The sequence below is a fragment of the Cucurbita moschata genome, unplaced genomic scaffold (assembly GCF_002738365.1).
Source record: "Cucurbita moschata cultivar Rifu unplaced genomic scaffold, Cmos_1.0 Cmo_Scf00015, whole genome shotgun sequence".
Lineage (NCBI taxonomy): Eukaryota > Viridiplantae > Streptophyta > Magnoliopsida > Cucurbitales > Cucurbitaceae > Cucurbita > Cucurbita moschata.
Window position 1 is genome coordinate 1318715 of NW_019268531.1, and position 22190 is coordinate 1340904.

General features: G+C 37.8%; 4 protein-coding genes and 2 non-coding genes across 8 annotated transcripts; 4 read left to right on the plus strand and 2 right to left on the minus strand.

The window, feature by feature from the left end:
- Positions 1-838: 838 nt before the first annotated feature.
- On the minus strand, positions 839-5252 carry LOC111453803 (GLABRA2 expression modulator-like). Its single transcript, XM_023095039.1, has 4 exons — positions 4723-5252; positions 4510-4611; positions 1447-1718; positions 839-1357 (listed from the first exon to the last, which is right to left on the minus strand). Exons 1-4 carry the CDS (start codon positions 5030-5032, stop codon positions 1169-1171), a joined length of 873 nt encoding a protein of 290 aa, XP_022950807.1. The 5' UTR covers positions 5033-5252; the 3' UTR covers positions 839-1168.
- A 2011-nt stretch (positions 5253-7263) lies between these two features.
- LOC111453383 (vegetative cell wall protein gp1-like) lies at positions 7264-12837 on the plus strand. Its single transcript, XM_023094467.1, has 2 exons — positions 7264-7944; positions 12539-12837. Coding segments are annotated over exons 1-2 (534 nt in total). The 5' UTR covers positions 7264-7411; the 3' UTR covers positions 12540-12837.
- Positions 11695-11830, minus strand: LOC111453902. The gene has a single exon (XR_002712324.1). It is a non-coding gene; the product is annotated as a small nucleolar RNA Z247 (small nucleolar RNA).
- A 611-nt stretch (positions 12838-13448) lies between the features above and the next one.
- Positions 13449-13610, plus strand: LOC111453908. Its single transcript, XR_002712330.1, has one exon. It is a non-coding gene; the product is annotated as a U1 spliceosomal RNA (small nuclear RNA).
- An 836-nt stretch (positions 13611-14446) lies between these two features.
- Positions 14447-16820, plus strand: LOC111453668 (protein DETOXIFICATION 27-like). Of its 2 annotated transcripts, none has more exons than XM_023094856.1 (8): positions 14447-14835; positions 14947-15488; positions 15576-15662; positions 15731-15787; positions 15870-16108; positions 16203-16321; positions 16404-16493; positions 16588-16820. In XM_023094856.1, the coding sequence occupies exons 1-8, from the start codon at positions 14551-14553 to the stop codon at positions 16648-16650; spliced, it is 1482 nt and encodes a 493-aa protein (XP_022950624.1). In that variant the 5' UTR covers positions 14447-14550; the 3' UTR covers positions 16651-16820. The 2 variants fall into 2 exon arrangements, with proteins under 2 accessions (XP_022950624.1, XP_022950625.1); XM_023094857.1 differs by having other exon boundaries at positions 14775-14835; positions 14933-15488.
- A 1275-nt stretch (positions 16821-18095) lies between these two features.
- LOC111453666 (protein DETOXIFICATION 27-like) lies at positions 18096-20985 on the plus strand. 2 transcript variants are annotated; one of them, XM_023094855.1, is made up of 8 exons: positions 18096-18500; positions 18578-19119; positions 19535-19621; positions 19724-19780; positions 19853-20091; positions 20165-20283; positions 20365-20454; positions 20648-20985. In XM_023094855.1, exons 1-8 carry the CDS (start codon positions 18240-18242, stop codon positions 20708-20710), a joined length of 1458 nt encoding a protein of 485 aa, XP_022950623.1. In that variant the 5' UTR covers positions 18096-18239; the 3' UTR covers positions 20711-20985. The 2 variants fall into 2 exon arrangements, with proteins under 2 accessions (XP_022950623.1, XP_022950622.1); XM_023094854.1 differs by having other exon boundaries at positions 19535-19780.
- The last annotated feature ends 1205 nt before the right edge of the window (positions 20986-22190 follow it).

Sequence of the window (22190 nt, forward strand, 5' to 3'; positions counted from 1 at the left end):
TTATTTAATTAATCATGGTATTTCCATTAATTACGTTCTGTTACTTTAATATAAATTACCAAACTTAATATTTTAATGTTGAATCAAATATATTAAATGACTCAAATATTCAGATCATAAATGTGGCATAAGAGCTCTAATTACTAAGTAATTAATTTAAATCTAAGATTTGTAGAAAATAACAACGCCTACCAAAATCCAGGAACTAATGAGTACTTTTGACAACTTTAAAAAAAACGGAATCAAGAAAATCAAGAAATATAACCCATGTTAATTTAAATTTAATGGAAAATCTTAGATTTGGAAAATGAAAACATCAACTTGGTGCAAAATAAAATTGAGGGAGCCAGACACTAGGTACCGTGCCTACATCAATTGCAATTGATGAAAACCTCTCCCTAATAAAATTATTTTTAAAACTTTGAAGGGAAGAGACAGAATAACAATAAAACTGTGTTAATTTAAATGTAATAGACTTATGGAACGATTTTTTCTTGTAAAAATTGGAAGGAGAATAGGGTTTTGAAAAGTGTAACCTAGGGGTATGTGTTTTTGTAGACACAAATACCTTGTATTTGGTGCATATAGTCGGTATTTGAATTATTTGCATATGTACAAATGGGTTTAAGAACAAACTTTCTTAGGTCAGAGTTGATTGAAACTTGTACATCAATCTTCTTGAAGTCGCCGCTTCTTATCAACTCACCTTCCATATGTGTTGAAGGGATGGAAATATGCGCTGAGAATAAGTTGAAAATATTGATGAACAGATAAATTGATTCAAAAAAATCTAAATAAAAAAGAAAAAAGGAAGAGTATAGCATACCAAGCATTAATAGACACCATGTGAAATAAAGGCTTAGTGATCAAGCAAATGGTGGGATGGATGGATGGATGGATGGTTTGTGATTTTTGTTTGATGAGACGTGAGTTGATTTATTACATTCCTGTGAATGCTTCAACATTAAGACACCATGTACAACAATTCAACAAGTAATCTGTATAAATAATTGAAGAAAGCTATATCATAAGAACTTAGCTTTCCTAAATGATTCCAGATTTTCACCGGGAAACTCCAAAACAAGAACACACGCCCCCTCCTCCCATGTAGTAATTAATATCTCAAAATTCAAAGGGAAGTTTCATTGAATTCACCCACTTTCGGGTTTTACACCGACTGTATTGCTCGTAATTCTGGAAATTCTAGCAGGCATTCTACAGCACCGTTGTAGTTCAAGAAGCCCATGAACCAAAATTCATGGTTATCGCCAGAGATTATCTGTATGTACTTTTCAGCGGGATTCATTCCACTTGTGGAAGGATTAACTGCCTTTAGTTGCTGTAATGGGATGACTACCTGTTTTCACAGTAATGAATCGTATATTATTATCCACAACAAACAATGAAACAAGAGAAGGAAGTTTGGTTAGCTAATAAAAAAACAACCTTGTAATAGCTCCATTCGGTTCTCCCGTCAAACTTGTATGAAAGAGGATTGTCACTACAGAATGCAAGCTTTGCCGTAGATACATATAATACACCCATAACTGGACCCGCAGATGTTGATAAATAACAAGCAAATGAATTTTGAAGTTTTTCCTCCGCCACTGTGTCAAATGTTTGATGAAATATCTTTTCATACCCACCTTCCGCCAATACCTTTGTCCCTTGAGCAATTCTCCCCAGCGCAGCATCCGCAAAACTTGGATTTGTTTTCACTGAGTCAAGAAATTATGGCTTAATACTATCAAACAACATTAGCAGGATTGTGTTGTTAAGAGACAGTGACTGAAACTAATTCAAAAGACACTAGCAATGCTGAATCCTTAAGTTATCTGGACTATGAACAGTATAACCTTTTCTTTTCCCCGAGAAACAGGGTAACATTCTTAGTTTGTATCATCTCCAGCTTCCAGCTTGTTAAGAAACAAAAACATGAAATTTAATCATTTATCTGGGCTGTAAGCAGTGTAACATTCTTAGTTTGTATTTGAAAGAATAAACTCCGTTCCAGTAACAGCCCAAGCCCAAGCCCACACCTAGCAGCTATTGTCTTCTTTGGACTTTCCCTTCCGGGTTTCCCCTCGAGATTTTAAAATACGTCTACTTGCGGAGAGGTTTCCACACCCTTATAAGAATGCTTTGTTCACATCTCCAACCGACGTGGGATTTCACAGTTCCATAATTATTTATGTTCTTATTTCCTGCTTCCAGCTTATTTCCTGATTCATTACTATTTCTTGCTTCTTGATCTTCCCTCTTCATTTTCCATGTCCAAAGATGAAAAATAACTCTTCAACCATTTTTTCGAGAGCCACTGCCTAAATGACAGGTTTATCACAATTTAGGAAGACGATAGACAAACTTTCGATTCTAGCACACTCTAAGGGAGCAGCAGCCTTGTCTATTGAATGCTTGATGGCTCAATATACTAATCCTAAGCTCTCACGTTTGATCCTACAGGCAAGCATAAAACTCAGATGCTTTAAATGTGTGCTAGGTGACCACATTGGCAAGTCAAAGAGGAGATTAATCAAGTTTTTTCTTTTTCTTCTGAGTTCCACAACATGTTTGTGTAGGGTGGAAATTTGAAACTCTATTCTCTTAGTTGAGCATTATGCTTTAACCAGCTACATTTAACATTGAAAACTTATTTTGGACCGCACGCAAGACTATTTCCAATCTAATCCTCAAAAGGTAAAAGGTGAACCAAGTCACCTTCTCACGAGACCACAATATCAAGCCCAACAAGTAAGAACGGAGATCGGGATCGACATTTTTCATACAACCATATATCGAGGACTATTAGAGGGAGTCAATTTAGTTTTTTAAGAAAGAACAAAAAAGTTTTCAACGACCAAATACGAGGTTGTTCCTCAAAACCAAGCACTGAGGGACATGAAAGTCCAAGCTTTTTCCCCTTTATATTGAGACCATAAATGACCTTGATATTCCATTATTTTTTCTATAAAGTGTGGAGGAATGCATGCAACCAATATATCACCTCACATTGTTTGTCTTGTCAGACTACCACTCACCTCATGTAAAACCTTTGCTTATCAGCTTCGTAATTTGTACAAAAAGAGTTCTAATCCAAAAGGGAAGGAGGTAACTTTGGCGGAAATAGGAGCTCCAAAAGCTAGTAAAACCAAGTTACTAATTTCCTAACAGGAAGAATAAGATGCAAATAGATATTTACTTTTAACCTTTCAGCCAATGGCTCAATTAACAGTTACAAATTAGAATTGGTTATGGAGAATTCATAAGTTCATCTATTAAGACAGACTAGCAATATCGTTTCCTCCTATGACAAAGATGAACTCGAAAAGGATGGCTATCCTCGACAGAAATTTGAACCAGTCCTTTCATCAGCTTGATGGGGAGAAAAGAGAAACATTCCTACTAGACTTCAGGCATGAATCTCATAAATCCCCCACCGTGGTTCGTGGTTCAGGGATGAGTTTCAATCAAAAGGGTACCTCAACTGAAAGAATCTCTAGGTAACCTGATAGAACAACTTAACGTTTTGTTTGACCAATACAAAGTTCCTTCCTCACCGGGATTACAATTAACTCGAGGAGATCATGCCAAGGTCCTCAAACATGGAACAGGAAGCAAGGCTATTAATTTGAGAAAGAATTACATGTATTCCCATTTATTACCAACGTTGACTGGACAAAATTCATAAAATGAGAACCATTCTGCATTCCTACTTCATAAGAGGAAACTATGTTACATCGGAACAGAAACAATATGTCATGGCAAGATACAGTGACTAAAGCAGAGTTCAAATCGCATGGTCCAGGGACCTAGTGAACTTGTGGACTGGAAAAATCTAACGAAAGCCAATTATGAGTATGACATAAAATGAATTCTGTGCAGTATGACAAAGTTAAACATATACATAAAATGGCAAGATTTTTTCTTTCCCTGCCTCAAGGGTTTTTATTCTGAACACCATTTTATAAATACTGCCTCAGAATAGAACAAATTGTTTTGATTCCTAAAAGGCAGAAAAGAATTTTAAATGCGAACTTCAGATAGCATCTTAGTAATCCTATTCTAACCATCACAGATCATCCCATAAAAAGGCACAAGAACTGCCTTTGATCACCTACGGACCTATTCCAAGTTTCCAATTGTTAGAACTGACTTACCTTTTTCCAACCCGAGCATAGTTTAACTGATTTAGGTCCAAAGTTTAACGCTTATTTGGATCGCAAAGATTATTTCATGGTATAGATTAAAAGTGATTACGAAGTTGGGGACGGAGAGTTTTACCACATCCCACCCCAATCCACATGAACCTTTTGACTGAAACCATCAGAAACTTCTGCTCAATTGCTTAAAGGAAAAACTTGTATAACAAAAGGAATACTTTTCCTCATAAATGTGAGACAGAAACGAAGAGAGAAAACTATATTTCGAAATTGAATCTAGCTTTTCACCCCCAATCGGCTTCCTGGATAGCAAACCCAACAAAAACAACAGGAACAATTAAAAACTTACAATGCTGCCATGTGTTTCCAGCCAGATCCTCAGCCTTTTTTGTTGCTTCCCCGACTTTCTTCCCCCATCTCCCTAGCACGGTCCATGCAGAATCAACCGCCTCTGATCAAAATGCATCGAAAATCAATGAGAAACAAAAACTTACTGTCGCCGCACGAAGGCACATATACAAATCAATGAAACAGAACCAAATATCAAAGTCAGAGAAACTACCTTTGAAGGAAATTGAAGAAGGGGCCAAAGAAGCATGAGAATTCGACCCATATGCACTCGAAGCAACGGACGGGGACTCGGTGACCAATTCGGTGCTCCAACGCACCGATTTCTTGGACCCGGAAGAGGGCGTTGAAATCGCAGGTTGCTCGTTCTGGGTCGGAATCTTGTTCTCCGAACCCATCACGAAATTGCCCCAATTCCCATCTCCATTGGCGGTCTGGTCTACCTCCTTAGGATCGGATTTTGGGCTCTTATCGTCTCTCGAGATCGGAGGTTTGTTCCCGCCCTCTTGCTTCGGCTGCTCCATCTAAAATTCTTCTGAAGCAGAGTAAGCGGATCGTGCTGGGTATTTTAGTTTGGGGAAAATTGCGGGATAGAGGGAAGGCTTGACGGGGAGGGGGCTAATGGCCGGACGAAGAAGACGACCCTTCTTTTTAGCGCGCAGGGGAAGCAAATTGGATCTGGTGCCGTATTATTTAGATGATCCAGGTGCCAAGGTGGGCTGTTCAAACTCCATACTCGCTTTCCTTGGGAAAGGCTAATTTTAGGACCATTATTATTTTTTTCATCAAAAGTCACGATATTTTAGATAAAATTATAGTTTTTTTTTTCTTTTCTTTTAGTTCATAAAATTATAGTTGATAATTTAATATTGATTTATGATGCTATATACTTTCTTCTCTAATCCCTAATCTTGGTGCTCTTTTTTCAGTTTAGTGACTTAACGATGAAATAGAATGTTTTTTTTTTTAATTTTTTTTTTAAATTAGGACTAAAGTTTTTTTTTTACTATAATATTCAATTAATTTATTATAGATAATTGGAAAAAAAAAACGGTCTTTTTGTCGATGTGTTTCAATCCAAGACATTGATTTCTGTCCGTTTAAAGTTTGTCTTTAATAAATGTGTATGCCTTATAGCAATATTAATAATTAATTTTATGTGCGTTTAGTTCGTGATTTAGTAAGCACGGTTTTTTTTTTTTTTTTTAATATAATTTTGATTTATGATGAGCTTGCTTTTGGTTTTCTCAAATTAAGTGGATACCTGGATTAGGGAGGCTGTTGGGCTCATTTTTTCTCATAAAATCACTAAATTTAAATTCCCATTTTCACAAAATAGTTAAATTACCTTCTTTTTTTTATATTTATTTATAAATAGTCAAATACGAAAAAAATAGTTTAATAAGGCCATGTACCAAAATTGAAAAAAAAAATTGTGTAATAAAATAACAATGAACTGAAATCTAAAATAAAATCTAAATAATTTATTTGAATAAAAAAGTGTTAATTTAAAATCAAAACAAACAAATTAATTTTTGTAATAAATTATTTATTTTAATTTGACTAGCCTTAGTCAACTTTACAGATCATCAAGAACCGTCATATCAAATACAAGGAATGTTATTTATATTGGCGGTACACGCGTCGGGTTGTAGTGGGGTATGATCAACTCCGCGCTGGCGTGGCGTGGGTCACCCACCAACTTCCCTATTTTACGACTTTCTACCCTCCCTTTTCAACCCAACCAAAAATATATATATATATATATATATCAGAGTAGTTTTAGAAAAGTCTTTTTAAATTTTTTCTATTAATTCAAATGTTTAATAAAAACTATAGTAAATAACGGGTAAAAAAAAATTACATTTTTCAAAACTCAAATAATTACCAAACACTTTTTTTAAGCATATAAATATTATTCTTATTGATTTCTTTTTAATCATCCAATTATGGGGGTATATTTTCAAAATCAAAGACAGGTTAAAAACAAGTGTATAGATATATATTTGAAATTTGAGAATCAATTGTTTACTTTTTTTTTTTTTTTAACAAAGCAAATATAAGCCATAAAAACCATTGTAAATAGATGGTAAGAAATCAAACAAAAGTAAAAAAAGAAAAAAAAGAAAAAAAGCAGAATAGTTTTAAAATTACCTTAAAACTGAATTAGATGGTAAAGAATTTACGGTCTAATGCTCACCACAACAAATACATGTACAAATGAGTTATACAAATTGATTGAAATATGTATACATTTATTAGATGAGTAAATATTACGTGATAATAATAATAAGAATAAGAATAAGAATAATAATAGTAACGACAGTTAGGCCACAACTATTATTACTCTATTTTCCGGGGGTCGATTTTTCAAATGATTTGTCTGCTTTTTCCATTTATGGCGGCTACCCAATTCCTTTCACGCAACTCTACGCCTACACATATCAAATATTTCAACGCAAATGAATGCGCAAGATTCAAATTTACAGCAGGCTCCTTGCCGCCACGTGTACTCGTTTTGACAGCCTGGACTAACTTTTTCTCAGAAAGTTACAAACCCTCTGGCAGGTCCTAATGTCCCACCGACATTTCTCGAACTGACACCTGGTTGATCCAACGGGAATGTGTGATTTCTTAAGCGTTGAGAAATCTAAACGCGTACACGTGTCCCATTCTGGGTAGCTTGTTTACTTGGTCAACCTGCATCTGATTCCTCTGGAAGGCTCCTTTGCTATGGTTATATATATAGGGACTCGCACCGCCTCCTTGCTTACGGATACAAGAGTAGCAAAGCGAGTCGTTCCTTTTACAAAGCTGTTGTTTGGCTTCCACTACCTTTCTCCAAGATACTCTCTCCTGAGAAGATATTTCTTTTTTTTTTTTTTTTATTTACGAAAAAGACGATGGGGTCCTCTGGGGTTCGATTGGTCGTGATTTTTGCTCTGATGGCGTTGTGTACGGCACAGGCGCCAGCGCCGACACCAGCACCGGCACATGATTCCCCAAAGCCTATGCCTCCCACCCCAGCCACGCCGGCGCCTTCTCCGGTTGCATTCCCTCCATCTCCGTCTCGGTCGCCAATCAGAGCACCATCACCCTCACCGACCTCGGCGTCGCCCTCACCTGCTACAGAGGCTCCATCACCGGCACCGTCGGCACATGCTCCTGCTCCAGAGACTAAAGCGCCTACCCCATCTCCGGCGACTAGTGCACCCACCCCAGCTCCCAGCTCCCGACCTGTTCCTTCGGGGTCTCCCGCCGGTGCTCCTGTAGTTCCACCAATCGCTTCTCCTCCTTCACCCAGTACAGACGGGCCTTCACCGATGCCCGAAGCACCAGCGGCCGATAGCCCAGCTGGAGCGGCGTCGCACATCGGCGGAGCGACAACGTTGGGGATCGCTATTGCTGGAACTCTGTTGGCAATGGTTGTAGCGTAGATTGTATCAAGTTTATGCAAAACTGTGCCTCACACTATTGAGGACATATTCTATTTATATTGGCAAAAGATTAACTAATAGATCCGATTTCATAGGAAACTAACGAAGTAAGCCTATTCTTATGGCATGACTAACTTCAAGCTATTCTAATGGATTGACCAATTCTAACAGTCCCCTTCAATCCCAACAAGTCTTGTACATGTTGAGATTGTTACAATGTGTAGTAAAAGGAGTTTTAGACAGTGGTTTTGTCAGGATATCAGCTACTTGATCACTTGATGAAATGAACCGAACTTCCATTGCTTTACGTGCTACTTGTTCTCGAACAAAATGAAAATCAACTTCAATATGTTTCGTTCTAGCATGAAATACTGGATTTGAAGTTAAATATGTAGCTCCGAGGTTGTCACACCAGAGGCGAGGAGCCTTTGATTGATACACGCCCAGTTCCTTCAGTAATGACTTGATCCAAATCATTTCTGCAGTAAGATTCGCAATGGCCTTGTATTCTGCTTCGGTGCTTGATCTTGACACTGTAGCCTGTTTTCTGGAACTCCATGAGATTAGATTTGCTCCAAGAAATACAGCAAAGCCGCTAGTTGAACGTCGATCATCGGGACAACCAGCCCAATCAGCATCAGAAAACCCCGACAACATCATGGTTGATTTCTGAATTTTCACTCCTAATGCTAGTGTGCCTTTAACATAACGAAGAATTCTCTTCACAGCACCCCAATGAGCATCAGTAGGTGTATGAAGATATTGACACACTTTATTGACAGCAAATGCCAAATCAGGCCTAGTCATTGTCAAATATTGTAGTGCTCCCACTGTACTTCTGTATTTGAATTGTTCTTCAGCTGATAAGGGTATTCCTTGTTCTCTGAATAATTTTTCAGCAGAACCCATTGGTGTAGACATAGGTTTGCATTTTTCCATGTTTACTCTTTTCAACAAATCTAAGGCATATCGTCTCTGTGACAGTATGATACCATCTCGTGTTTTCTTGACTTCAATACCCAGAAAATACTCAAGACCACCCAAATCTTTTACTGCAAAATCTATTTTCAATTTCTGAATCAACCTTTCGGTTGCTTGATCAGAGGAGCTCACAATAATTATATCATCAACATAGATGAGCATATAGATAGTTATCTCTCTGTTTTTGAGAATAAAAAGAGATGAATCAGCTACTGAAGCCTTGAAGCCTAACTCAATAAGTTTTCCAGTCAACCTTGAATGCCAAGCTTTTGGGGCTTGTTTCAGGCCATAAAGGGCTTTCTTGAGCTTGCATATGTAATTCTTTGGTTTGGCTGAGTCTTGAAATCCTGGTGGTTGTCGCATGTACACTTCCTCTTTCAGAATTCCATGCAAAAATGCATTTTGGATATCAACTTGTCTCATATTCCAGCCCTTGGTTACTGCTAGCGAAAGAATGACCCTGATTGTTGACGGTTTGATCACAGGGCTAAAAGTATCAGTGTAATCAACACCAAATCTTTGCTTGAATCCTTTGGCAACTAATCTTGCTTTTAATCTTTCAACTGACCCATCTGCTTTTCTTTTCACTTTATACACCCATTTACTATCAATGAGATTTATTCCAGGTTTGGGTGGAACTAGATCCCAAGTGGCATTTCGTTTTAGCGCTGAGAGCTCATCATTCATTGCTCCTCTCCATCTTGGATGTTGCATGGCTTCCTGCAGGTTTCGAGGTTCAGTAGCAGTCTCTATGATCGGAGTTGTGATAGTTACAGCGCTTGCGAATTTTCTTGAGGTTTCTGAATATCTGATAGTTCCATCAGTGAATTGTTTAGCTTGTACAATGTTATTTCTCAACCTTGTTCGCATTGGATGTTGACTAGCTGCTTCAGTTGGTTGATCAGACACATGTTCATGAGTTTGGTTTTGAGCATTGATCGAACTGCTCTCAGCTTCATATTCTGCAATTTCCTCTGAACTTCTTGTATTATCTGCAGAAGATAAGCTGACACCAGACAAGTTGTCACTAGCAATATTATCAGTTTGACCATCATTCATATGGGAATTACTAACAACTGGTTCAATATCTGTAAGAGCATTTTCAGTGTAAAAACTAGCAAGTTTGGCTAAGGCTGGAAGTAGAACAGGATGATGTGGATTTGTGGTTTTGTTTGGTGGCTTAGATTCTTCAAAAGGAAAAATATTTTCATCGAAAACCACGTCTCTAGAGATGTAAATACGTCCTGTACTTCTATTTAAGCATTTATATCCCTTATGAGAAGAACTATAACCCAAGAATATACATCTAGTAGTTCTGAAACTCAGTTTCTTGTTGTTGTAAGGCCTTAAATTAGGCCAGCAAGCACAGCCAAACACCCTAAGCATGGAGTAGTCTGGACTTTTACCAAACAATTTATGAAGTGGTGTGTCTTGTTGTATGGTTCGGCTGGGCATTCTATTTATAAGAAAGCAAGCTGTGTTGAAAGCTTCATCCCAGTAGGATAGAGGCATGTTGGCTTGAGCGAGTAAAGCAAGGCCAGTTTCTACAATGTGTCTGTGTTTTCTTTCGACTAACCCATTCTGCTGGTGTGTGTGAGGACAGGAGATATGATGTTCAATGCCTGTGGATTTGAAATAATTGTGTAACCGATGGTATTCACCCCCCCAATCTGATTGGACGGAGCGAATTTTGGTATTTAGCATAGTTTCAACATGTTTTTGAAATTGAAGGAACACAGACTCAACATCAGATTTGCATCTCAGAAAGTAAATCCAAACATAACGACTAAAATCATCAACAAAGGAAACATAATATTTGGAATTATTTACTGACGCAATGGATGGACCCCATACATCAGTGTGAATTAATTGAAGGGGTGCTGTAGATACATGCTGAGAAGAACCAAATGGCAATTGATGTGCTTTCCCTAATTGACAAGCATTACAAATTGAGGAAGAGGGAATATTAGTATCTATAGCTAAATTATTATCTTGTAGAATTCTAATGGTAATTGGAGATGCAGGGTGCCCTAGCCTTCTGTGCCATTGTTCTTTCGAAAGTTTGGCTGTCAGCAAGGCTTGACTGAAATTATGCGGTAGAACGTATAGGCCATTCTTACATCTACCGTGGAGCAGGAGTTTCTTCGTGACTCGGTCCTTAACCAAAAAATAGTTTGGGTGAAATTCTACAACAGCATTATTATCAGATGCTAGTCTTTGTACTGAAATTAGGTGCTTATTGATTTTAGGAACATATAGGATATGTTTCAGAACAAGAGATGAACCAGAAATTAATGAATTCCCAATATGAGAGATAGACAAACCTGCGCCATTTGCAACCTGAATTTGGTCGGTGCCAGTGTAGCGTTCTCTGGTGGTAAGCCTCTCTAGGTCATTGGTGATATGATCTGTGGCTCCAGTGTCAACATACCAGTTTGTGTCACTAGTGTATCCACTTGTTGCCAAAGCTGCTTGTTTGAGATTATTTTCGGCTTGATATGCCTGATCAAATCTGTGCCAGCATTGCAAAGCATCGTGATTGGGCTTACCACAAATCTGACAGACAATGCCTGAGCTGCTTTGTGTCTTTGATGGTTGACGTCCAGGATTGTTCACAGTACGCCTTGATTGTCCATGACCACTATTTAACTGACGACTACGACCGCGACTACCTCGACCTCCATTGGCACCTCCACGAATGGATATCCTATTGACATTGTTAGCAGATGAAAGTTGCTCAAATGTACCCTTACGCAAGTGCCGCATCTCATAGCTCAGCATGTGAGCATACACGTCGCTGACAGTGTATACATCTGTTCTGGTTGTAATGCTTGTGACTAGAGGATCATAATCTGGACCAAGTCCTTGCAGCATGTAGGCGATGAGTTCTTCATCCTCTATTCGCTTGCCAATGGCAGCAAGTGTATCACCAAGATGTTTTACTTTACGAAAGTAGTCAGCAATTGTCATGTCCTTTTTCTGGATAGTAGAGAGTTCCATACGGATCTGCATTGCTCTTGCTCGAGATGTGGAAGCAAATTGTCGCTCCAGCGTAATCCAGGCTTCTCGTGCAGTGGTGATTCCAACCATCGTGCTGAGAACCTCCTCAGTGACTGATGAGTTGATGAGGCTGAGTACCAGCTGGTCCTGGGGGTACCAGACTGTGAACTCAGGGTTGATGATAATTTTGCGATTCCCTGTTTCTTCACTTGGTTCAACGGCGATCGTCTGGCTTGGTGCAGGCATGGATCCATCCACAAAACCAACAAGGTTTTGGCTACGCAAGTAGGGAAGGATTTGGGTAGACCACAGTAGATAATTTTCTTGTGTAAGCTTAACACTAATCACCTGACTGATCGACGGAGAAGACATTGTGTTGTTTGGGATTGACATGTCTAACAGCAGAGGCTATGGATCTCGTGGATCTTATTTCGGCTCTGATACCATATCAAGTTTATGCAAAACTGTGCCTCACACTATTGAGGACATATTCTATTTATATTGGCAAAAGATTAACTAATAGATCCGATTTCATAGGAAACTAACGAAGTAAGCCTATTCTTATGGCATGACTAACTTCAAGCTATTCTAATGGATTGACCAATTCTAACCGATTGAAGTAATGGGTATATGTGAAGGTGGGTTGCACTGATGGGTGATTGAATCCTCTGCCTTTCTAATTCCCTTATACACAGCCTTTACAAAATTAGATTACTGTCGTTATTATATATTTTTTTAATCTTGGACATTGAGAGAGCTGGTTTTGTAATTTTGGTAGTCATGTTTATTTGAGGACTCATCGTTCTTGTGTTCATCATTGTTGTGCCCATTTCATTTATACATAAATCACTCCTCTGTACATCAGATTAGAGATTAATAAAATTGCTAATCTTCATTTTTTCTAAAAAAAATTATGTTATCAGTACATTTATATGGTAGCATTAACCCTGCTTTCAAATTTCTTTCAATAATGGCAAAATAAAGCAAAATTGAGTTCTATAACTAAAAATAAAATAATTGAATTTGCAATCATAAAAAGCAAATTCCAATTTCAATTCCACCCAGCATCACAGAGAAAAACAAAAGTTTCAACCATTTTTAATAAATCATATGATTATCATTAGAGATCTCGTTTTGACAATGAGACTCGTCTGGATTGTCAATTTTATAATAGATGTCATTTATTAAATAAATAAAAAAAAAACAATCTTCATTAGAGATGTTATCATGAATATCACGAAGCTAATTTTGCTTTCATATGCCTTCTTTTCCCAACCAAGTTACTAAAATTCATCAAAATCCTTATAGAAAATAACAAATTTACGCACTCTTAAAATTATAGGCTGAATATTTATTTAAGATAAAAAAGAAAAGAAACGTGGAGTTTGCCAAGGAAAGCAGAAGGACGAGATTGGTTCTATTTCTGGAATGCACTTTCGTTTGTCTGTCCCACATCGGTGAAGCCTTAAAGAAGCAAAGCGCACACCACTTATAAAATGAGATCAATGGGCTTCATCGAAACATACTTACCTGGACGGGGCTTTTGGGTGATCATGAAGGCCCATGGCCTAGGTTGGTGACCTCCATTGCACTCAGGAGGGGTGCCCGCCTAAGGTCTGTCCAATGTGGCAGAGCCTACGTCATAATTTGTGGCAGTGGGGGCCTGCGTTCGCGCGGCCCCTCACATAACGAGTAAAAATTATTTTAGTTCTTTTTTTAATCAAATTGTCTTTTTGTTATGGATATTTTGTACGAATGTCTTGACATCACATAATGGTGATGCAGTGGCACGTGGGGATCTGCATTCAAATATCTTCCGACTACTGGAGGAGTCGAACGCGGCTTCCCTCTCTGTCATTTCCTCTGTCTTTAAGAAGCCAGCTTGTATAAAACAGGGAATGGGAATCTGGTAGAGGGAAGGGAAGGAGTCGAATAATAAAATATTTGATCTGGAAACTTCATTCTCTTCCATTTTAACAAACTTATCACAAATAGTTTTATTTACTGTAATCCTCAGAGAGTAAGATTTCCTCTCACCCTATTCTGTTTGGAGCAGGTCCAACATCTCACCCATCAAATATTATGGAGTTGATAATATAGATGCAATCGTTAAAATAATAATGACATACAATCCAATCCTAATGACCAATGAAAACTAATTTCAATGTAGTGGTTAAGATGTATTAAAGTAAAATTCATCTAATTAAGTTATATCATCTCCTGGTATATAATATACAAATAATTATTCCTATTTGAATTATCAACTTGAGGGATAAAGTTATTTGGACTTCTTCTATTGACAAGACAAGAGATGGTTCCTAATATGCATAAGTTTCCCCAAATAAATTAAACAAAAAAGCTCAAACAATCCAAATCAACTACTACATAAATAATGCAATCAAAAGCAAAGCAGCGAAAACTTCCGATACCAGCCAAGCCAATTGTCAAAATTTACCGCATTCTTAAACACATTCAATTAGTGGTGGCGCGTAGAGTAAAAAACATGTTCTTAATAACCTTAAATACTATCGTGTCAGCCACACAGATGACTATCATCCACAACTCCAACAACCATTTTTTCCTCTCATTCTTGGCCGACAATCGGAGGCATAAATTTTAGTATCATGGGCGATGATCACCAAACAAACGTTCCTTTACTGGAAGATTCAACTGAAATATTACATCCTGGAGACCCAGACAAGGATCAAAATTCTGAAGATATTGTAACACGGGTGTGGATTGAATCCAAGAAGCTATGGCAGATCGTCGGCCCTGCAGTCTTGAGCAGGATAAGTACCTACTCCGTTTTAGTAATCTCCCAAGTCTTCGCCGGTCACTTGGGTGACCTTGACCTTGCCGCCGTTTCCATCGCCCTCAACGTCATCATCGGCTTTGACTTCGGACTTATGGTACTAACTGACATTCAAAATTCTTTCCAGTTCAGTTCTTCCTATGTTCAAATTTTACTCAGTTCTTCTTCTTTTTTTTTTCTTTTTTTTTTTGTGGGGCTAATTGTTGAGATGGGGATGGCAAGCGCATTGGAGACGCTGTGCGGGCAGGCTTACGGGGCGAAGAAGCACTACATGCTGGGAGTGTATTTGCAGCGCTCATGGATGGTTCTGTTCATTTGCTGCGTTTTGTTGTTGCCTGCTCTGGTGTTCGCATCTTCGATTCTTAAGGTGATAGGGGAGCCTGATGACTTGGCGGATCTAGCGGGGGTCTTAGCCAGATGGTTGATTCCGCTGCACTTCAGCCTTGCGTTTTACTTCCCTTTGCAGAGGTTCTTACAGAGCCAAGTGAAGGCCAGGGCGATTATGTGGGTTGCGATGGTGGGACTTGCAGTGCACGTGGCCGCCAGCTGGGTATTTGTGGGCTTGTTGAAGATGGGAGTGGTGGGTATTGCGGTGGCATGCAATATTTCTTGGTGGGTTCTGCCGATTGGGCTCATGGCTTACACCACCTGTGGTGGCTGCCCCAACACTTGGACTGGATTCTCCGTCGAAGCCCTCACCGGTCTTTGGGACTTTCTCAAGCTCTCTGCTGCTTCCGGTGTTATGCTATGGTCTCTGCCTCGAATTAATTCAAACATTACAACTTATTTCCTTCCTCTGTTTGTTAATATTAGCATTTGCAATTCATAAACTTTCAGTCTGGAGAATTGGTACTACAAAATATTGATAGTGATGACGGGAAACATGAAGAACGCCAAGATTGAAGTGGATGCTTTATCCATCTGGTCTTTCTATATCCCTTTTCTATCTTCTTACAAAGGAAAAATGAATGATAATCTTGTTCTGATTGCAGCATGAGCATCAACGGACTAGAAATTATGATTCCTCTGGCGTTCTTTGCTGGTACAGGGTAAATGATTAATTACTACTCTTCCAATTACATATATATACATATTTAGATTAGAAGATACCCATTGATTGTAACAAAACAGAGTGAGAGTGGCAAATGAGCTCGGGGCAGGGAATGGAAAAGGAGCCAAGTTTGCAGCCATCGTCTCATCGGCGACATCATTAATAATCGGCCTTGTATTTTGTTGCTTGATAGTGTTACTTCGCGACAAATTTGGTCTTCTTTTCTCGTCCAGCACCATCGTGCTTCAGGAAGTCAACAAGCTCAGCATCCTGTTGGCCTTCACCATCCTCTTCAACAGTGTCCAGCCAGTCCTCTCCGGTAAGCCGCCTATATTTCAAAAGGGAATGTGGGTGCTACATTTAATGCCTTGATTCATTTCCCTTACCAAATCAAATTTGGTCCCAATATATAGGAGTGGCGGTTGGATCAGGTTGGCAATCGTACGTAGCTTACATAAACTTGGGTTGCTATTATTTCATTGGTTTGCCTGTTGGGATGTCCACACTTAAGTTCTCCGACCTTGGTGTGAAGGTATTAACATCAACATTCAACTCCACATTTAGCAGTTAAATTATGAACTATATGATAATTTATATATTTATGTTCATCAAAGGGAATTTGGATGGGGATGATTTTTGGAGGAACAGGAATCCAGACACTCATATTGCTCATCATTACTATTCGATGTGATTGGGAAGGAGAGGTATGCTCTCATATTCATTCATTTTATCTGCTTACTTTAAACACTAAATTTGATATAAATCTTATGAAAATGGATGGATGACTGTCTCTCGCAGGCTAAGAAAGCAAGTTTGCGGATGCAGAAATGGTCAGATCAACGGTTTGAGCGAAAGGGATGAAAATCTTCGTTTCATTATCCAATATGTGATGCACGATGTTTAATACATTGAAATTGTTGATATAAGCCATAGTTATATCGTCATGTCATCGACCAACATGACTCAAATACAAGGTAAAGACATTGATACTATGTAACGAAATGGAAGAAAAATATAATAGTATAATTTATTTTAACCATGAAACACAGAATAATACTAAATCTTGATTGAGTCATTAATGGTCCAAGTTTGTAGGTGATATATGTGTCTGTTATTAATTATTTGCATGCTTGTTTGTCATAACTGTCTAGTTTTTGTTATTATTCATGCATTTCCATTTTCAATTTTTTCAAATTTTAATTTCAGTTTCTAAAACACAATAATACAATTTTCAACTTGTATTTATAGTTAATATGTTCCTAGAGATTTTTATTTTAACTTCTTTTAGAGTTTAATGGGCTGAAATCAAAATTTTAAGGTTAGATGATTTTTTTATTTTTTTATTTTTTACATTTTTTACATTTTTTGAGAGTCTCATAAAAAAAAATTATCTTTTTGTCAGTCTCTTTATATGTTGGACCATACTCATTTATTTTGTATGTCAAATAATTTTGATACATTGATAATTAAAAAATGACATTTAATACAAAAATATATTGAGTATTATTGAAAGAATTAGTCCATATTGAGAAGAAAATTATTAAAATTAATTTTCAAATATTTTTTTTTTATAAAAAAGGCCAAGTACATTAGTGACATCTTTGAACATTGACCTCTTTTTTTAATTGAAACTTAACACTTTAATTATTCTAAAATATGATTTATTTGAATGTTTTCACGGCTTTATTTGATTTATAATAATTTTATTCAGCTTTAAAACGTGAATCGTAAAATAATAAATTTGGAAGAAAATAAATGACGCACGTGCTTACCTCATCAATCGTGTCAATTGTGTTTTGATAAGGTGTAAACGACAACTCAGAGTGTTTGTCGTTCTGATAAGTGGTAAGCAACAACACTACAAGATAAACATATTTGTCTCTTTTTTAACTAATTTTTACATTTTTACAAATCAAATATTCTATATAGCTGTTTTAATATTGACATATTGTCATGTACTTGGGTTGTCACATTCTTTTGAACTTGTCAATTTGTAATTGCCTATCGCTCTTTTTTTTTTTCTTTTTTTTTTAATATTTTATTCTCCTAATAACTTAAATGGAATTAACACATAATAATTTATTTAAGATTAGTACTTATTATGTCTTTTTTTATTCATTTATTCAATGAAGTGAATAATTATACATTTTATTACGAAGCACGTGAATTGGGACACGATATGATGAAAGAATTCGTATTAGTCTATAAAGATAATTGAAGCAATAAAGTGCATGAAAATGTGAGTGAATCTGAAACATTTTATTGTTGAAATGTATTTTTTAAGGTGGGATAGCCTCCTGTGAAGTTGTTAGCTGAGCAACTTTATGATCCTAGGTTCAATAATTTTGTTGTGGTGTTAGTTTTTAAGAGAGAGATGAGCTCGTGGATCCCTTGAACTGTGGTATCCTCCTCAAGCACGCAATACTCTTTCCTCCCAACGTTTGCAGGGCATGGACGAACAGCAAGTAAACGTTCCCCTTTTGCAAGATTGTTCAGCAACACTACAACCCCATAATCAAGATATTGTAACACGCTTTTGGATCGAATCCAAGAAATTATGGCATATCGTCGGCCCTTCAATTTTCAGCAGGATAGTCTCCTACTCCATCCTCATAATTGCCCAAGCTTTCGCCGGCCACTTAAATGATCTTGATCTTGCTGCCTTTTCCATCGCCGTCACCGTCGTGATTGGCTTCGACATGGGGCTTCTGGTTGGTACAAAAACCGTAACTCTCTGTGTTAGCACCACCAACTCTGTTTTTCTTTAATTTGGTATGTTTAATTTCAGATGGGAATGGCCAGCGCTTTGGAGACGCTATGCGGGCAGGCGTATGGGGCGAAGAAATACTACATGCTGGGAATCTATATGCAACGCTCATGGATCGTTCTCTTCCTATGCTGCATTTTGCTGTTACCTATTTTCTTCTTTGCGTCTCCAATTCTGAAGCTCATAGGGGAGCCTCATGATTTGGCAGACCTCGCTGGAGTTTTATCCATTTGGATGCTTCCTATTCACTTCAGCTTCGCGTTTTACTTCCCATTGCAGAGGTTCTTGCAGAGCCAGGTGAAGGTGTGGGCGATTGTCTGGTCGGCCGTGGCGGCGCTTGTCTCGCATCTGGTGGCCAGTTGGGTGCTCGTGGTTCAGCTCAAAATGGGAGTGGTGGGCATTGCGGTAGCTTGCAACGTTGGTTGGTGCGCTATGCCCATTGTTCAGATCGTTTACACTACCTGCGGCGGCTGTCCCCTCACTTGGACTGGGTTCTCGGTGGAGGCCTTTTCTGGTCTCTGGGAGTTTGTCAAGCTCTCTGCTGCTTCAGGGGTCATGCTATGGTCTCTCCCACTATTAATCAACCTAAATCAAGCTCTGTTCTCTACTTTTACCAGTTTTTTGACAAAATCAAAGAAAAATTTTCAAGATCTTTTTTTTTTTAATTTTTTAATTTCATTATAGTGAGATGAAAAACAAGCCCACCTTTTTTCCCAATCAAATTCCACTTTAGACTCAGCCTATCAAAGTGTTGGAAGATCAAAAGTTGGCCAACTCGGATTGGATATCGGGTTGGCCTATGAAACAATCTATTTCGGCCATATCTGTATTGGCCTGTCAGGTCAGCCCAATGAAATCATCATTGGGCAAACCCAAATATGTGTAAACATATATAATCTTTTATATTAGGGTTTATTGTGTTTGTTTATGTGTGTGTGGTTAAGCTGAAAATTTTGTTTACAAATGATGAAATTTCAGCCTGGAAAATTGGTATTACAGAATACTGGTAGTGATCACTGGAAACATGAAGAACGCAGAGATTATGGTGGATGCTCTATCGATCTGGTTCTTTCTTTCTACAACTATTTTCATTTTTCTCTTCCAATTTTCTTTATATTCATCCGGAAATGAAAAGAATGAAAAAACTGGTAATTATTGTGATGGCAGCATGAGCATCAACGGATGGGAAATGATGATTCCTTTGGGATTCTTTGTGGGAACAGGGTAATCATCTATTTCAGAGCATCTTGTTATTTCTCCGAGTTACGATAATATATATTATAACGTTGAAAACAGAGTGAGAGTGGCGAACGAGCTCGGGGCCGGCAACGGAGAAGGAGCCAAGTTTGCCACCATTGTCTCCTCGGCCACCTCCTTAATAATTGGCCTCGTCTTTTGTTGCCTAATTGTCATCTTCCACAATAGCTTCGGTCTCATTTTCTCTCCTAGCGCCGTCGTTCTTCAGGAAGTGGATAAGCTCACCATTCTGTTAGCCTTAACCATTCTGTTCAACAGCATTCAGCCTGTCCTTTCTGGTATATCTCACAATATCTTGTCACTCAATGTGGAGTACCATTTAATATTATATGTTTAAGTGGATGTATACAGGCGTGGCAGTTGGGTCTGGATGGCAATCTTACGTGGCGTATATAAACTTGGGTTGCTATTATATCATCGGCTTACCTCTGGGAATTTTCATGCAATGGTTCACCGACCTTGGAGTTAAGGTAGCGCTATACATGAAATGTGATATCATAAGATGAGCTTATCCTTCGGTATGGATAATGATGTGTTCATACATATTGAAGGGAATTTGGATAGGGATGATATTCGGAGGAACGGGAATTCAAACATTGATATTGCTCCTCATTACAATTCGATGCGATTGGGAAGGAGAGGTACATAATTTATTTGATTTAATTTGAAAATAGTGTTAAAAGTGTTAGATGAATCCGACTCTCCACAATGGTATGATATTGTTACTTTGAGCGTAAGGTTTCATGGTTTTGGTGTGAGCTTCTCAATAAAGAAAGAGAGTATTATTTGATTATAAACGTACGAGGATTCCTTACGCAAATTAATACTTTGCAGGCTAAGAAAGCTGGGTTGCGTGTGGAGAAATGGAGAGATGAGAAGTTTGAGGCAAAGGAATGAACGATCTTGAATGGGGAGTGATGGGCTGACGACAAGGATGAAAAGGCCCGTCACTCCAGCCCCGACCAAACTGCTGCGCTCGGCCCGTTTGTTGCCCTTTTTGCACATTGACAAGACCCTTCATTCGTTCTCATCTATTTAAAATTTAGCTCCGAAAATAAACAATTATTTAATACCTTTTAAATTTTTACGAATTTTAAATTAAATTATCGTATATAATTTTCGGAAAAGCCAGTCCTTATCAGTAATTTCATACAATCAAACTTTGTCTGCCATTGGAGTCTAGTCTGATTGTTTAACATTTGTCGTCTTCTCATAATATCGTCCTTTTCTTATTTACAAGATAATAGATTACAATAATATCAACTTGTATTGGTTTCATTTCAAAAAGCAAAGCATAGTCTCTAAAATGTCAATTTTTTTTCCACATACCATATGGATAAGTTATGGTAAATGTCTCCCAAAATTTCATCGACATAGTTAGCTTTAAATTGATGAACTGGCAAGTGTCGAAAAATCTAACAGTATCTTCTAACGCATCAAAACTTTATGCATTGATTCGAATCTTTTAAGAAATTAAATGTTATACAAACTATGTTGTTTTTGTTTGGAGGTGATGAAGAATATAACCAATAATCTTGGACCATACATAATAATCAAAACATTTAAAAAGAGAGAAGAAGAAAATGTAAAATAAAAAAGAAAAACGTTTATTTAAAGATGAGGTTTGTGTAAGGAATAGGGTTGGCAACAAGGATTCGGAGAGTGAGATGGCGCACTGGGTTTTGTCTCTCGGCCACGGCACCCTCTATTTCGTCTCTTTCTTCTTCAATTAATTAATTAAATAAATAAATAAAACTGAACCAAAAAGTTCCCCATTTTATATTCCAAAAAGCATCAATGAGTGTGTGCCTTTTCCAAAAGAAAAATCTTTCAAAGCAAACACAAAAAGCCAATTCCTGTTTCAAACCACTACACCCCCAAAAAACACCCCATAAATTTCCAAAACAACCCTACAACACATTTATATACTTAATGATATGACCTATATCTGTATATATATATATATACACACACATACCTACATGTACACCAAACCCGACATCATACGGACTCGGGTTTTTCTTATCTTTCTCCTACTGTGTGGATCCGATAAGAGTATGAGGTGGAGAAAAAAAATGAATGGAATTATGGTGTATGAGATTGATAGTGATTTAGTGGGGAAAAGGTGGGGAAAAGGTGGGGAAAAGGTGGGGAAAAGGTGGGGAAAAAGGGGAAAAGGGGAAGGGGAGTTGAATTATGGTGCGCCCTGGCAGCAGGGCTTTGCCTGCAAGTCCCTCCAAAAATACTCTCTGTCTCTCATATTTTATTTCCATAAACAACAAAGCAAGAAAATCTAGTGCTTGCTATGTGGGTGTCTGCGCAGACCCACTTTTTTCTTTACTTTTTTTTTTTTTTTAATATATTATATAATTAAATA

Excerpts from the sequence above, each read along its gene's own strand:
- LOC111453666 (XM_023094854.1), top strand. The coding sequence starts at position 18,240 with ATGGACGAACAGCAAGTAAACGTTCCCCTTTTGCAAGATTGTTCAGCA. Across the intron at positions 20,092-20,164 it reads CATTCAGCCTGTCCTTTCTG|GCGTGGCAGTTGGGTCTGGA; the intron begins GTATATCTCACA and ends GGATGTATACAG. Across the intron at positions 20,284-20,364 it reads TCACCGACCTTGGAGTTAAG|GGAATTTGGATAGGGATGAT; the intron begins GTAGCGCTATAC and ends TACATATTGAAG.
- LOC111453803 (XM_023095039.1), bottom strand. The coding sequence starts at position 5,032 with ATGGAGCAGCCGAAGCAAGAGGGCGGGAACAAACCTCCGATCTCGAGA. Across the intron at positions 4,612-4,722 it reads TTCTTCAATTTCCTTCAAAG|AGGCGGTTGATTCTGCATGG; the intron begins GTAGTTTCTCTG and ends CATTTTGATCAG. Across the intron at positions 1,358-1,446 it reads CCGAATGGAGCTATTACAAG|GTAGTCATCCCATTACAGCA; the intron begins GTTGTTTTTTTA and ends CTGTGAAAACAG.
- LOC111453668 (XM_023094856.1), top strand. The coding sequence starts at position 14,551 with ATGGGCGATGATCACCAAACAAACGTTCCTTTACTGGAAGATTCAACT. Across the intron at positions 15,663-15,730 it reads GTGGATGCTTTATCCATCTG|CATGAGCATCAACGGACTAG; the intron begins GTCTTTCTATAT and ends TTCTGATTGCAG. Across the intron at positions 16,109-16,202 it reads TGTCCAGCCAGTCCTCTCCG|GAGTGGCGGTTGGATCAGGT; the intron begins GTAAGCCGCCTA and ends CCCAATATATAG.
- LOC111453383 (XM_023094467.1), top strand. The coding sequence starts at position 7,412 with ATGGGGTCCTCTGGGGTTCGATTGGTCGTGATTTTTGCTCTGATGGCG.